Source organism: Tupaia chinensis, unplaced genomic scaffold (assembly GCF_000334495.1).
Source record: "Tupaia chinensis unplaced genomic scaffold, TupChi_1.0 Scaffold143796_1, whole genome shotgun sequence".
NCBI classification, from domain to species: Eukaryota; Metazoa; Chordata; class Mammalia; order Scandentia; family Tupaiidae; genus Tupaia; species Tupaia belangeri.
In genome coordinates this window covers 245551-261698 of record NW_006203646.1, presented here as the reverse complement: position 1 = coordinate 261698, position 16148 = coordinate 245551, and the positions used below count along the sequence as shown (strand labels likewise).

The 16148-nt window shown below is 34.6% G+C and overlaps 1 protein-coding gene across 1 annotated transcript in view; it reads left to right on the top strand.

Annotated features, from left to right (window-relative positions):
- Positions 1-15264, top strand: part of GABRA1 (gamma-aminobutyric acid type A receptor subunit alpha1) — a 57298-nt gene extending 42034 nt beyond the window's left edge. Inside the window, exons 8-10 of the mRNA XM_006165053.2 lie at positions 3597-3749; positions 11666-11868; positions 14659-15264. Of these exons, the coding sequence (XP_006165115.1) occupies positions 3597-3749; positions 11666-11868; positions 14659-14970 (668 nt within the window). The 3' untranslated portion in view covers positions 14971-15264. The remainder of the gene's footprint in view (positions 1-3596; positions 3750-11665; positions 11869-14658) is intronic.
- Positions 15265-16148: the final 884 nt, after the last annotated feature.

Below are 16148 nucleotides of genomic sequence, written 5' to 3'. Positions count from 1 at the left end.
GAGAGAGAGAGAGAGAGAGAGAGAGAGAGAGAAGAGAGAGAGAAAGAGAGAGAGAGAGAGAATGAAAGCAAGAAAGCACCCTCCCCCCAGGATGACCATGCTGCAATACTATCTCCTCTTTCTCTTCATCCTCTTGGGATTTGAGCCATGTACACACACTGAGCCATGTACACACACACACACACACACACACACATACACACACACTCCCAGCATGTTTTAAATTCTGGACTCAAGGTCCAGGATTCCTACTGTACAGTTGGCCATGTGGGATTCAAATGCCTTAACCACCAAGTCATTAACTGGCACCTGAGTAGTTTCAATCATGTTACAGGAACTGAATTCAGATGCCCAAGGACTGAGACAAAAATGATAAGTTAAGTAGAGAGACAAAAGGAGGGAGAAAGGCAGAGATATGCAACTTCTAAAAAGAGTGATATTTTCTTAGTCAGACATATGTATGTCTTTTCTATCACCCACTGATAACTGTACATCTACTAATTGAATAAGGCCAAAACCTTCTAAGATTTGTAATTGAGAAAATAACACATGAAGAAAAATTAAGACAAGAAACAGGTTAGGATTCTGTTCAAACAGTAGGTACATAAACCTATTGGCAGCTCAAGAGAAGGCAGAAATCCCCCAATCTGGAAAACAAAGCATAGAAAGAAATCAGTAATGTTTCAGTCAGAAGTCATAAAATTCTATTTCACTAGAACAGTCTCATGTACTTAATCTATTTTCTGTTGTGGTCTCGTCTTTCTGTTTAATTTCTGGAAGATAATACTCAACTCTGGATTTGTCCCTACCATTAAGTTGGCCATTTTCTTAGTTGTTTTTGAACTCTTATTTCTGTGTGTCTAGTTTTCCTGATATAGCACTCCCTTCAGAGCTTCTTGGAGAACTGGTCTGATGTCAGTCAATTCTTTCAGGTTTTGTTTATTTGAGAATGTCCTTGTCTTTTCTTCCCATATGAAGGATAATCTTGCTGGGTATAGTATTCTTGGTTGAAATTGTTTTTCTCTCAACGCTTTGAACATCTTTTTCCATTCTTCCTTGCTCACATAGTTTCTGTTGAGAAGTCCACTGTTAGCCTGATGGGATATCCTTTGGAGGTAATTTGACATTTCTCTCTTACCAATCTTAGTATCTTTGTCTGTGGTTTTGGTCAATCTGGCTATAATGTGTCTTGGAAAAGATCTTCTTGGGTTGATTCTATTTGAAATCCTTTGTGTTTCTTGGGTCTGGATCTTTTAATGCTTCTCTAGGTTTGGAAAGTTTTCTTCCAGGACTTCATGGAATAGATTATCAATGCCCTTATTGGATTCTTCACCATCTGGGATACCAATTATCTGGATGTTTGAATATTTAATGGTATCTAGTATTTTCGTATATTATTCTCAGTGTTTTTTTTTTTCTATTTTCTTATTCTTCGTGGTGGATTGTTCCAGTTCAGTGAGTCTGTCTTTTACATTCTGTCTTCTATATCTGAGATTCGATCTTCTGTATGATCTAGCCTACTTTTAATACTTTCAAGGGAGGCTTGAGTTCCTCCTTACAGCTGTCATTCAGTTCCATTTGATTTTTTTATGATATTTCCAGATTACATAAGAACTTTCTCACCTACTGGAACACCTAGTCAGATTAAGTTTTAATCCTCTTAATTCCTTTACAACCAAATTTCATCACATGAAATTTTAAGAGACATATTTAAATGACAGCAGTTTTTAAATCTAGGTAGGATTTGAAGAAATGCATTTTTCAATAACTTTCCAGATTATTGTTGGGAATACATTTTGAGGAAATATGAACTCTAGCCCATTTTCCTTACTTTGCAGATCAGGCCAAACTAAACCCTCATCTGAGCTCAAAGGGCTACTTAAGGAAGAGGTAGAACTAGAATACAAATGTTTGCACTTGCACATCAAATCTTCAGTAGAAATGATCCTGGAACAGATATATAGATATAGATATAGATGATATAGAAAGGTATAGATATACATATATATACACACACACACACACCAGAATTAATAGGCAAGAGTATATGTGTGAACTCTGGAACCTGATCTTATCCTTACAGTCATGTTGGTGTGTGTTAAAAAAACTTATATGCCCCAAGTCCCAGGAAATAAATGGAGGAGAAGGGATTGCAGTGTGGCTGTGGCCATGACCCCCAGGGGAGAAGTGATTTCTCACTTTCCCTCTTTCTGTCTCTTTTTATCTCTAGTGAGCACACGCACCATATGATAAAAAAAAATTTAAATGCTTTTTTTTTTTTCCCTACGGGAAAAAAGTTTTTCTCTCTGGAAACGGGATGCCCCAGGAAAAAAAGATGTCTATAATGTGTCTTGGAAAAGATCTTCTTGGGTTGATTCTATTTGAAATCCTTTGTGTTTCTTGGGTCTGGATCTTTTAATGCTTCTCTAGGTTTGGAAAGTTTTCTTCCAGGACTTCATGGAATAGATTATCAATGCCCTTATTGGATTCTTCACCATCTGGGATACCAATTATCTGGATGTTTGAATATTTAATGGTATCTAGTATTTTCGTATATTATTCTCAGTGTTTTTTTTTTTCTATTTTCTTATTCTTCGTGGTGGATTGTTCCAGTTCAGTGAGTCTGTCTTTTACATTCTGTCTTCTATATCTGAGATTCGATCTTCTGTATGATCTAGCCTACTTTTAATACTTTCAAGGGAGGCTTGAGTTCCTCCTTACAGCTGTCATTCAGTTCCATTTGATTTTTTTATGATATTTCCAGATTACATAAGAACTTTCTCACCTACTGGAACACCTAGTCAGATTAAGTTTTAATCCTCTTAATTCCTTTACAACCAAATTTCATCACATGAAATTTTAAGAGACATATTTAAATGACAGCAGTTTTTAAATCTAGGTAGGATTTGAAGAAATGCATTTTTCAATAACTTTCCAGATTATTGTTGGGAATACATTTTGAGGAAATATGAACTCTAGCCCATTTTCCTTACTTTGCAGATCAGGCCAAACTAAACCCTCATCTGAGCTCAAAGGGCTACTTAAGGAAGAGGTAGAACTAGAATACAAATGTTTGCACTTGCACATCAAATCTTCAGTAGAATTTATCCTGGAACAGATATATAGATATAGATATAGATGATATAGAAAGGTATAGATATACATATATATACACACACACACACACACCAGAATTAATAGGCAAGAGTATATGTGTGAACTCTGGAACCTGATCTTATCCTTACAGTCATGTTGGTGTGTGTTAAAAAAACTTATATGCCCCAAGTCCCAGGAAATAAATGGAGGAGAAGGGATTGCAGTGTGGCTGTGGCCATGACCCCCAGGGGAGAAGTGATTTCTCACTTTCCCTCTTTCTGTCTCTTTTTATCTCTAGTGAGCACACGCACCATATGATAAAAAAAAATTTAAATGCTTTTTTTTTTTCCTACTGGATAAAAGCTTTTCTCTCTAGGAACTGGATGTCCCATGGAAAAAAGATGTCTGACCTCTAGGCCTTCACTATTAATGTCAAACCTCACAGAAAAGTTATTTATTTCCAAGGTCAAATTGTTCAATCTGTCTGTTTTACCTTCCAGGAGAATATGTTGTTATGACCACTCATTTCCACTTGAAGAGGAAGATTGGCTACTTTGTTATTCAAACATACCTGCCATGCATAATGACAGTTATTCTTTCTCAAGTCTCCTTCTGGCTCAACAGAGAGTCAGTACCAGCAAGAACTGTCTTTGGTAAGTGTCAATCAAGACATGCATGCAAAGGTCTGGAGGGCAATTAAATCATGTTTGTGACTTTGTGAACAGAATGAAAAAAATTTTACATTCAAATCTTAAGTTAGCTCACTATAAAGCTTTAGGGATTGCAATTTTCATAATGGTGTGATTAAAAAATACTTTCTTTAAATAGCAAGCTGTTTTAGTGCATATGTATAGATAGGATTAATGAACATTTGACTTGACATTTTGAGATAGAAATGAAGTAAAACAGGCATAAAATGTTTCATACTAATTTAAAAACACATCCATGGAAAAGTTTAAGCCATATAGTTAAAAAAATAACATGTATCAGAACATTTTTGAAAGTTTTGGAAAATAGCAGCAGAATTACTTTCTTAAATGTATGAAAGAGGGTTTGTATAAGTGGTAAGAGTGTATTGATAACCGTTATTTCAGCACATAATTCAGTACATATCTCACTTTATCAAATGTGTACACTCCTGAAGAGTTACAAATATCCTTTTTTTCTATTAAAATATTTTAAATAATTAAATGTTTATTGTTAGAGCAATCTAATGGAGAATTTTAGAAAATTATTTAATTATTTTATATATATATTCAACCACTGTGTATTATTAGAGCAAACCAAATGAATTTTCTCATCCTGAGTACACTGTATATTGATTCAGTCAAAAATATTACCATACATATTAACATCAACAGATAATTTTACATTTTTATGTCCCTTAAATGCTTTGCTTCTTTATTTTCCCCCTTGTTTTCCTTTCTCTACCGTCCTTCATGTCCCACTTCCCCCCCATACTGTCTCTAGTAATCCACTGTTACTCTCCATGCCTTTATACCTTCCAATCTTTTACTTTCTACCATAGAGTGCAGACATTAGATATATATTGAGTGGGGACATACAGTTCCTCTCTTTTATATTCTGACTTGGTTTGCTTAGAAGTAAATCTTCCATATTCATCCACTAGCTATCAAATGTCAGAGTTTTGTTGTTTCTAATGGCTAAGTAATATCAGGTAGTGTATATGTACAACACTGTTTCAATCCATTCAACTGTTTGTGAGCACTTGGGTTGGTTCCACGTCTTAACAATTATGAATAATGCCACAACAAACATGGATGTGAAGTATTTTTCCTACAGAGTGCATTTCTATCCTTTGGGTAGATACACAGTAGTGAAATTGCTGGATCATATGGTAATTCTATTCATTGGGTTTGAAGAATCTCTATATTGTTCTCCACAGTGGCTGTACTAATTTACTTCCAGCCAACAGTGTAGGAGAGTTCCCTTTCCTCTACAACTTTGAGAGCACTTATCATTCTTTATTTTTTTAATCTTTGCCATTCTGACTTCGGTTAAGTGGTATTTCACTGTGATTTTGATTTTTAGCTTCCTTATGATAAGAAATGTTGAGTATTTTTCCATATGTTTTTTGGCTGTCCATATGTCTTCTTAGAGAGTTGTCTGTTCATCTCATTTGTCAATATTTTAATTGGGCTGAACATTTTTTTTTCAGGTGAGTTGCTTGAGTTTCTTGTATATTCTGATTATTAGTCCCTTATCTGAGGCATATTTTTCAAATATATTCTCTCACTCTGATTGTTCTTTACTCACTGTAATTATTGTTTATTTTGCTGTGAAGAAGCTTTTTAATCTGAACTAATCCCACTTGTCCATTTTTGGGATTATACCTGTACTTTGGGGGTCTTATTTGAGAATTCTTTGCCTACTCCAATGTCTCCAAGAATTTCCCTTGTGTTTTCTGCCAGTAGTTTTACAGTTTGAAGTCTTGGGTTTAGATCTCTGATCCATTTTCAGTTGATCTTTGTTAATGGTGAGATATAGGGGTCCAGTTTCATCTTTCTGCAGGTGGATACCCAGTTTTTCCAGCACCATTTGCTAAAGAGATTTTCTTTTACCCACTGGATTGACTTGGTGGCCTTTGTCAAAACTCAGTTGGCTGTATGTTTTGAGGTTTAGTTCTGGAATCTCTATTCTGTTCCATCTGTCTACATTTCTGTTTTTGTGCCATTACCATGCTGTTTTGATGATACTAGCTTTGTAATATATTTTGGAGTCAGAGAGTGAGATGCCTCCTACTCCACTGTTCTTGTGTAGTATTGCACAACATGGAGTCCTTTATAATTCCAGACAAATTCTATGACTGCTTTTTCTAAATATGTAAAGAATATCTCTGGTAATTTGATTGGGATTGCATTAAATATGTAGACTAATTTGGTTAGAATTGACATTTTGATTATATTAATTCTTCCAATCCAATAACATGACATATCTTTCCACTTTTTTTGTATGTAATTTTTAGTTTCTTCTGTTAGTTTTTTATAATTTCCTTGTAGAGGTCTTTGACTTCTTCGGTAAGGTTTATTCCTAGTTACCTTGTACTTTTTTATGGCTATTGTAAATGGGATTGGTTTTTCAATTCTACCTCAGTCTGCTGTAGTTGGTGTATAGTTATGCTATAGATTTTTGTATGCTGACTTTGTATTCTGCCACCTCACTGTACTCATTTGTCACTTTTAGAAGTTTTTTTTCCCACAGATTATTTTGGGTTTTCTATATTCATAATTATGTCATCTACAAATAGAAATAATTTCACTTTTTCTTGCCCTATTTTGATGCCTTTTATTTTATTCTCTTATCTTACTGCATTGGCAAAGACTTCCAGTACTATATTGAAAAGCAGTGGAGAAAGTGGGCAGTATTGTCTTGTTCCAGTTTTTTTTTTTTTTTTTTTTGAGAGATTTTCGCTATAGGGCACGTGCACTCACCAGACAGACAGAGAGAGACATAGAGACAGAAAGCGAGAAATCACCCCCCAGCGGTGATGGTCACGCCGCAATCTCTTCTCCTCAATTCTCCTCTCGGGATCTTGGGCACACACGCACACACACCCGGCGTGAGTTTTAAGCCCCCAGGTCCAGGATGCGAACCACGGTCGACTACGTGGGAGTCCAGCGACATCGCCGTTACGCTAACTGCTGGTTCCCTTGTTCCAGTTTTTAGTGAGAAAATTTTCACCTTGTCTCCATTCAGTATGATGTTAGCTATGGGTTTTTCATATATGGCTTTTATTGTGTTGAGGAAAGTCCTTTATACACTGATTTTGCTTAGAGTCTTAATCATAAAGCGATGTTGTATCTTATCAAATGCTTTTGCTGCATCAATTGAGATGATCATATGTTTTTTATCTTTCTTTCTTTATGTTAATATGGTGCATTACACTTAGGGTTTTCCATATGTTAAACCATGTCTTGAATCCCTGGAATAAAGCCAGTTGTGGTGTATAATATTTTTTATGTGTCATTGAATATGATTTGCTATTATCTTGTTGAGAATTTTTAAATCTATATTCATTGGAGATAATAGTTTGTAGATTTCCTTTTTGTTATGTCTTTGTTTGGGGGTAAGGGTAATAGAGGCTTCATAAAATGAATTTGGGAGGGTTTCTTTCTTTTGGATCTTTAGAAATAGTTCAAGTAGAATAAGATTATCTCTTCTTTAAAAGTTTTGTAGAATTCAGAAGTAAAAACATTGAGACTTGGGCTTTTCTTTGTTAGGAAGTTATTTATTACTAATTCGATCTCATTGCTTGTTCCTCAGGAAGGTTATATTCTACTGCTTAAAATTTGAATACTCATATAAAGCATAGATAATATCTGTAGATTGTTTTTTATTCCAAGGACTATACCATACAATTAGCCTATTTACCAATTTAACCCTAAGAAAATCTTTTAAACTATTATATTTCCCATTTTCTAAAAGCAGAAACTAAGGAATAATAAATTAAGTAACCTTCCCAAGGTTGGAAGCTATTAGGTGAAACAGTCAGAAGTTAAAACCCAAACCCTTAGCTCTGCAATCTATATTCTTCACAATGATGCTGTACTTCTTCAAGCACAAGGCATGAACCTTGTGGTCAAGGGCATCCACTTACAAATGACCACATGTTTATTAGAAAAATTTGCAATTATCAAGGTTCATTCCGCAAACACCATCCAAGCACTTCAGAAGTCTTATAAAGTTCACAATCTAAAATGATGATTATTCATATGCAGAGATTCCTATGGCATCATCCTTCAATAATATGCAAGGGATGAAAAATCAGCTGTTTCAGAAAAAAATCAAAGCAAGACTCAGCTACTAGTGCCCAGAAAAGTTTCTTTTTTTCAGAATTTGGGAAGGTGCTTCCAGACTGAAAACTAACAACTATTTACTCTGATAATAGCTTAAGCACACAGCTAATTTAAGATTCAAAATGATTTCAGTTGCAGAACAAAGATTAGTTTATTTTTAAACTCATGTTTCTTTAGCACCATTTATCAATATTAACTAACATTGAAGCCACTAAAGACTGAATTTTTAATATGATACTCACCTCTATATGTATATTCCATTTGAACCCTCTATTCACCAGAACAGTTATTCTTTTTTTCCAGCTCTATACAAATTAATTAATTAATTATATTCATTTATTTTTAGTGTATTTACATTTAATCACTGTATATCATAACAATATACCAAATGCATTTTTCCATCATAAAATTCTTTTTTGGATTCACAACATTTATGGTGGATATTTTTTTTCCACCCTTTTACCAAAAGTGGATAGTATTTATCTACCATTTTCTTTTCTTTTTTAAAAATCTCTTATTTTTTAAATTTAATTACTGTATTTCTTTACAGCATGCAAAATGGACTTTCTAGGCATGAATATACTGCAGCACACAGAAGATACTTTTGCTTTATTTCATGATTGTAGAATTAATTCAACATTGCAGTGGAAGATTTTTTTTAAATGATGACTTTTTTTCCCCTTCCACTTCAAAAAAAAAAAAAATCCTACTCTTTTTATTTGAGAATTCTCTAAAGCTTTATAGGCTGTTTTCTAGTAAAAAAACAATACTCTTAACATTTTTAACAATTTTATATCTCTATCAATTCATGCCCTTTTGGTGAACATAAGTATATGTCGGTAAACTTAGCTCAGGCAAGTATTTCTGTGTATCAAATTATATTTTTTAATGGTTTTTAAGTTCAGTTTCAGCAGGCTCACAAATACAATTTTTCTAGACCTTTAGCCTTTTAACATTTACTTAGTACATGTGTTTCTACTCTTTTTAGTCTGAACTTAGCACATTCTTCTGAGCTTTGCGAGATGCCCAAGAGGATCACAGATATTTAAAGAAATACCAAAAAAAAGAAAAAAATCCAAATAAAAGTGATACTTTCTAACAGTTTATGAGAAAGCATTCAGAACACACAAAGTTCATATCTGTTTTTGGTCTCCAAAGGTCATATTCTTGGCCTCCCTTGGAGGTAACTTTGGAGCTAATGTGATCATGTGACTTTTTCTAACAGATCCAGGCTTAAGGTTTAATCTCACAGTCTTTCAGCTGAGAGACTTTGGAAGCCCATTTTCTTAATCTTTCTGAGCTTCAGTTTCCTGTAAAATAAGAGTACATCCCAGGAAAGTGAAATAGCATTGCTTAAAATAATTAAATGAGGAAAATAAAAATGTATAAATTGTCAAGCTCAGTTCTGAGAACTTAACAGCTGTTCAACACATTTTTGCTCCTTTTTCTTTTACTATAGCAAGAAGATAAGCTAACACAAGCATATGCACATGTGTGCACACACACATACACTCTTCTTCATGTTATTCTAAGTGCTCCTAATTTATGAACCCATTTGGTTAAGAATACCCATTTTCAAGCATCTTGTGACAGCTGTGTCCATAAGCCAAATTTGAACAAAAATGGAATTTGTTGCCATTTAGCAAAAATGACTGAAGTTATAAAAAATAGTCATTAATTTGGCCCTGAGAATCAGGCTAACTGCTAAACATTTGATTATATTTTCCTATTTAGTACTCATAGAGTAGCCTTTTTTTCTTTTTGAGAGGTTTTTGCTAAAGGGTGCGCACGCTTTCCACATAGTAGCCTTCTGAGTAAGGTATTAAAACCAATTTACAAAGAAGAAATGAGAAAAAGAAAACAGAAACTCAATTGTGAGGCAATTTTTCCAAGGTCACTCAGCAATTATAGAACTGAGACTTGAAACTGGGTTACTCTGTTCCCCAAATACTGACTTTTAATTACCTTGTTATTTGCTCAAGTAAATATTGGTATGTAAATTTAAGGGCAATTTTCCATCCACTATTCCTTAAACCATTTGTGGTTATGTAATATGGTAGTGCCCCATAACCTTTTGTAACGACTCCAAAGCTCAAAATAAACATGTTTCCTCTAACTGTTGTCCTTTGTCTAAAATACAATTTAAGAAAAATTTTTACAATATTTCTTCTTAGTTGTATTGTTATCACTCCCTATTGTAGTTACAAAGGTCACGATCTTGACATTCCTGGAAAATAAGGAATGCTGTTTGGTTTAAAGCAACCAAAATTAAAATTAGCCTCCTACCAGCTGTGTGACTCTAGTGATTTTTCTAAAATTAATTAAAAAGGGGGAATCATAGATATGTCTTTCAGATACATGGGGTGACAATACCTCCACAGCAATACTTTATATATAATCTTCAGAATACTTTCAAGTATTATATTTAATCCTTACAATCATCTTGTGAGTGACTGGACAGAAAGTTCTCTGTCCTAAAATTTAAGTGATAGTATAGACAGTAGAGGGGAAGAAAAAGGAAAAGATCTTTTTTTTTCCCCACATAAGATTGAGATCTCTATAAGTTAATTCACTTATCTGAGGCTATAGAACTAATAAAAGATGAGTCTGGGATTAGTCACTCAAAAACGTCAGGTTTTTTCCAAGATATGTAATCTGATAGACCCTGTGTTACTGTGAATTGTGTTTTAAACGTCTTCAAGTGGTTTAAAAAGAACCATATAGCATTATAATTTTTTACCTAGTAGTACACATGAGAGAGTCTTCTAAAGGTTCATGGAAAATAATTCTTATGAAAAAAACTGTTCATGAATTTCAAAACTTTTGCACCAAAATAACTCTGACTTTAATTCCATTTCTCACAAACTCTCTGAAGTTCCCTTGTACAATAAGGTGACAACATAAATTTTAAAAATGAATACTAAAGGAAATAATCTTTCACAACACAACTCCCATAATTATCTAAATAAACTGAAAAGAATTGACTTGAATACATAGGTCATTTAAATCACTAGAAATAGATTTGAAGAATAGGGACCATGAGACAGTATTAGATACAAGGATAGATCATAGATGTTTGAATCAGATGACCTTAAGTTCAACCTTGATTTTGACAGTTCTTAGCTGGATGACCTCAAGCAAGTTACATAAAACCTATATTCTATATCTATACCTATCATCGCTATCTAACTAATCTATCCATATGTGGATTTTTGGAAATTTCTTTAAAAGAGTGGCTGTTTTGGAACATGATAAATAGAAACAATATGAAAAATACAGAAAATTGTCATCTTAAAATAGTTTAATTATAAATTATCAAAAAAGTCATTGGCTTTCTAGTTTATATATTTGGAGTACAGAGAAAATTAATCAGAGATGAGGATATAGAGATTTCTTGTGGATTCAAGGCAATGAAGACCTGTGATTTCTATCTCAATATTGGGTACAATAAAAAATGCTATTTTATATCCTACCCAGGACACCATGTTCATGTTGCCTATTTAAAGGAATTTAGTGTCTTAATAGCCTTTCAATAGCAGAGCATTTTATACCTATGAGATGTCTTCCTCAATATCTCCATGTCATGAACCATAAACTACACTAAGGTTAAAATAAGACTCATCCATCTCAAACCAAAGTGAAATGCTCTAGAAACCATATTACATACTTGGTCTCCCCTTGTTCAAGTAGGCTAACATCCAGTGATGAAATTTTGTGGTGTGAAATAACATACTCAACTTCTTTCCTTCTAGGAGTAACAACTGTGCTCACAATGACAACTTTGAGTATCAGTGCCAGAAATTCCCTCCCTAAAGTGGCTTATGCAACAGCTATGGATTGGTTTATTGCAGTGTGTTATGCCTTTGTGTTCTCAGCTCTGATTGAGTTTGCCACAGTAAACTATTTTACCAAGAGAGGTTATGCATGGGATGGCAAAAGTGTGGTTCCAGAAAAGGTAAATACTTTAATGGTCCCTGTGACATATCACTATTATGTCTCTTTAAACCTAAGAGATAGTATGTGGACTTGGGGGATTGGTGGAAACATACAGAGAAAGGATAATGAAGAGACATATTTTTATGATATCATGTAAATGCTATGGTAATTTTGTTATGGTTAAGTATAGAAGTTGTTTTAGTGAACAGATATATAGAATGAAGGGAAGGAGATAAAGGAGAGATACAAACATATCTCAAATATGGTCATAAATTTATTACTATTACATCTCAGTTGAATGGTGTTTGTGAAATAAATTTTCTCCAATTTTCAGTGAAGTCTAGAGCAGGCACATATTTTCTTTACAAAATAGGTATTTGCTTTAGAAATCCTAACACATAGAATCTATCAAGAAATCACTCAAGATAGAAAATTATTGCGTAAAGAATACTGTTTGGTTGACCCATGCAAGAAAGCAAGCAGATAGGTAGAAAAAATTCTAGAGTACTACAGCATAGTAGAGTAACAGTAGTTAGTAACGATTCAACTTACATTTCAAAATAGCTGGAAAAAGGATGTCAAATGTTCACAACACAAAGTAATGATTAATATTTGAGATGATGGATATGTTTATTGCCCTAATTTGATCATCACACATTATGTGCATATATTAAAAAATCTGAACTGAACCCATAAATATTACATATCAATGAAAAATTATATGGACATATATATATATATATATGTAACACTGCTGCTCCTCTCCATAGAACCTTTATAAAGTATGAATTTGATGTCATCACTAGTGAAACTATTTCTATTTCTGGTGTATGAAAGAAAGTGTGTTCAAAGTGAGCCTTAGCATGGTGAGAAGAAAGGCAAAATTAGAGAGACAAAGACTTTAATATGTTTAGAAATAATCTAGGAGGTATTGCTCACCTCAAGTCTTTCCAATACATTTAACAGAATGCTCATATCTTGAGACAGGCTTTGAAAATTCAGTTCTGTGGTCAAACCCATGTAAACACTGCTGCATACCTTATCAGCTAGTCACGGAATATTACAGGGTCTGAGAGGGTCTACAGTAAATAAATGAGTAGCCTGTGTTTATACCATAATTACACAAATATATTTAAAAATCCTTTGTTGTGGTAACATCTAGCAACTCTAAGGGGTTACCAATCTTAAAATGTACCATACATAAAGAAGAACATATTCTGCAGTATGTAACTCTTTGAGCTTGAACTCTCAGCCACAGGTGGTTGAGCTGGATCCCTCAGTGGTCTCCTACCCAACTAAAAGTGCAGAAGTTTCTGTGTAGCATGTAGCAGTATCTGTGATGCTAACACGTCTCTGGCCCTTGAAATTAACCTTGCTTTAAAACACGTTTGTTCAAGGGCCAGTAGGTAGTGTAATTGTAGAAGCACTGAACTCCCACCTGGTCATCTGTGGTTCCAGTCCCAGGCCCGGAGGCTTGAAACTCACTCTGGGCACATGTGCATGTGTGTGTACCCCAAATCCCAGAAGGAGAGTGGAGGAGAAGGGATTGTGGCATGGCCATCCCCCCGGAGGGTGATTTCTTGCTTTCTCTCCCTCTGTCTCTCTGGTGAGCACATGCGCTCTATAACAAAAACCTCCCTCTCAAAACAAACAACAAAGTGTGTCTAGTATAAAAAGCTCTGAATTTGCAATCTAAGAACACTTATTCAGGTTCAGTGGAGAGAGGAGACAGAACAATGGGACTGCATGTATCAGTTGGACAAAAAGGTGAGAGAAAAGAGACAAAGTTATTGTCAAATATTGGTATTAAGGTTTGATCTTTATTTGTCCCAGAACAGAAGGGTAACCCAAAAGAGACAGAACCAAACCTGGAAATGTGTCATTATAAGACACTAGCAATAATAAGACATAGCCTAAACTAGACATGAAAACTTTTTAAAATGCATCTCTTAGAGTCACCAAAATACTCTAGTAAAGATCTTCATGATTAGTGATATGCATGTAGAATATGTAGCTCTAAGCAAAGATCCAATTTATTTTTTAGCAATGTCTGTATGAGCGAAACCTTAAGAAAGTTGCAGTTGTCAATCATTGCATAGATAGTATTTCTGAGCAGCTAAAATAAAACAAGACTTGAATTCATGACACCCTGAATAGTCCTTCTTTATTGTTTGCTCACTTGAAACAAGAGGAAAAGTAGCATAGGAGAGTTGGTGTGACAATTCATTGCTGCAAAACAAACCACCCCAAAACTTAGTGTCCTAATACAATAGCTCATTACCTCCTCATGATTCCGCATCTGGCAGGGAATAACCTGGTGATGTTCCAGTTGGTCTGACTAGGGCTCACTCATGCAACTGCAGTTAGCTGGAGGTTCCCCGGGAATGGAAGGTCCAAGATAGCCTCTCTCACAGGTCTGCTGGTGGTCAGTTATGCTTCTCCCTACATGTGGTCTCTGGTTATGCAGTAATCTAGTCTTGGGCTTCTACACTTGGCAGTGGTTTGATTCCAAAAGGTGAAGGATGAGCTCCTGAAGGTTAGGATACTAAACTTGCAAAGCATCACTCTGCCGAAGTCACAAGTCCACTCTGGAGTCAATGAATGGAGAAATAGATTCCACATCTTGATGGCAAAGGCTGTAAAATATTGGCAGCATTTTTAATTTATGGTAGCATGTCATAAATTATGTTTCATAGATTTTAAATAAAGCACAAATTTAGGTTCTAAAGTAAAAGTCACTTTGTTCAGCTACTTATAATTTTGCTTCTTACAGTTTACTAAATGGATACTTTATTCTTTCCTTCTATAGCCAAAGAAAGTGAAGGATCCTCTCATTAAGAAAAACAACACTTATGCTCCAACAGCAACCAGCTACACCCCTAATTTGGCCAGGGGTGACCCAGGTTTAGCCACCATTGCTAAAAGTGCAACCATAGAACCAAAAGAAGTCAAGCCTGAAACGAAACCACCAGAACCCAAGAAAACCTTTAACAGTGTCAGCAAAATTGACCGACTTTCAAGAATAGCCTTTCCGCTGCTCTTCGGAATCTTTAACTTAGTCTATTGGGCTACCTATTTAAATAGAGAGCCTCAGCTAAAAGCTCCCACACCACATCAGTAGGTCCTTCTAGTCACATTCTGTTGTTCATTCCTCTGCACTGGGAATTGCTTTCTGTTCTCAGTGCAGTAATTCCTATCTGCTTTATTGCCTCTGTCTTAAAGAATTGGAAGGTTTCCCTATTTCTATAATTCATAAAAGAATAAGAGACCCCTGTCTGACAGTCCAGAACAGTGCATAGAACACAGTTTGGAGACAGGATTCTAAAAGGGGAAGCAAGAAAGCAAAACATCAAAAGGAGACAGAATGAGAGAAAAGGAAGAGGGAGAAGGTCCAAAGATAAGAAGAAAAGTAGAAGAAAAGTAAAACTTATCTATAGTAGCCCTTAGGTCATTTGTAGATATATATTTCCAAATATTCTAAAAAAAAAAGATACTGTACATGTCAAAATATTTTTATGTGAAAGTGTTTAAAGAATAAATTATAAATGTTTAAAGAAAAAAATTTTAACAACCTGTCTTTCTTGCACAAACTGTGGTGTGCTTACTTTTTTTTTTTTACACTGATGTATAGCTTTAGCATCTGTTTCCAAAGCTAAGAACCCCCTACTCTTTCTCATTTCAAAAATGCCTACTCCCTTGTTTTGTGGTTAAATGCTGTTTTAAAATTCGTGGAAATTTCATAGGCCAAGGTGCAGTTGCTCACTGTAGAGCACATTTAATCCAATGAAGAGAAACGCTTTAAATAGGCTCTCTCACGGTCATCTGAGCTTTTTCCATTAGAGTTGATGGAGAATTGTGCACTTACTAGAAGTTAAAATAAATAAATAAAAATGGTTTAAAAATATTCCCCTTTCCATGCTGACGCTTTCCAGATAGCACATGTGTCCCATAATTGCTTGATTCTCCTTATGAAGAAGTTTTTAGAGGGGCAAAACTATTTTGCAAGCTCTAGAATTGTTGAATGTATTCTTTTATATAACTACATTAAAAGCTTTAGACTGGAATTTATGACTAGCAAACAGAACTAGAATATATAAATTATATATGTAAATATACGGCATGAGATTGTACCTTTTTTTACTTTTTTTAAAGTTGTGTTCTTAAAATATATGTAGAAGTCATCGCTCTTAGCTGTTAGAATGTTGTTAAATGCTACGGAAATACACTTAGAGCCTGCATTTAAGGACAGAACAGCCGGTAGGAAGCAGATGGAAGTTAAAATATATGGATATAGAGTCC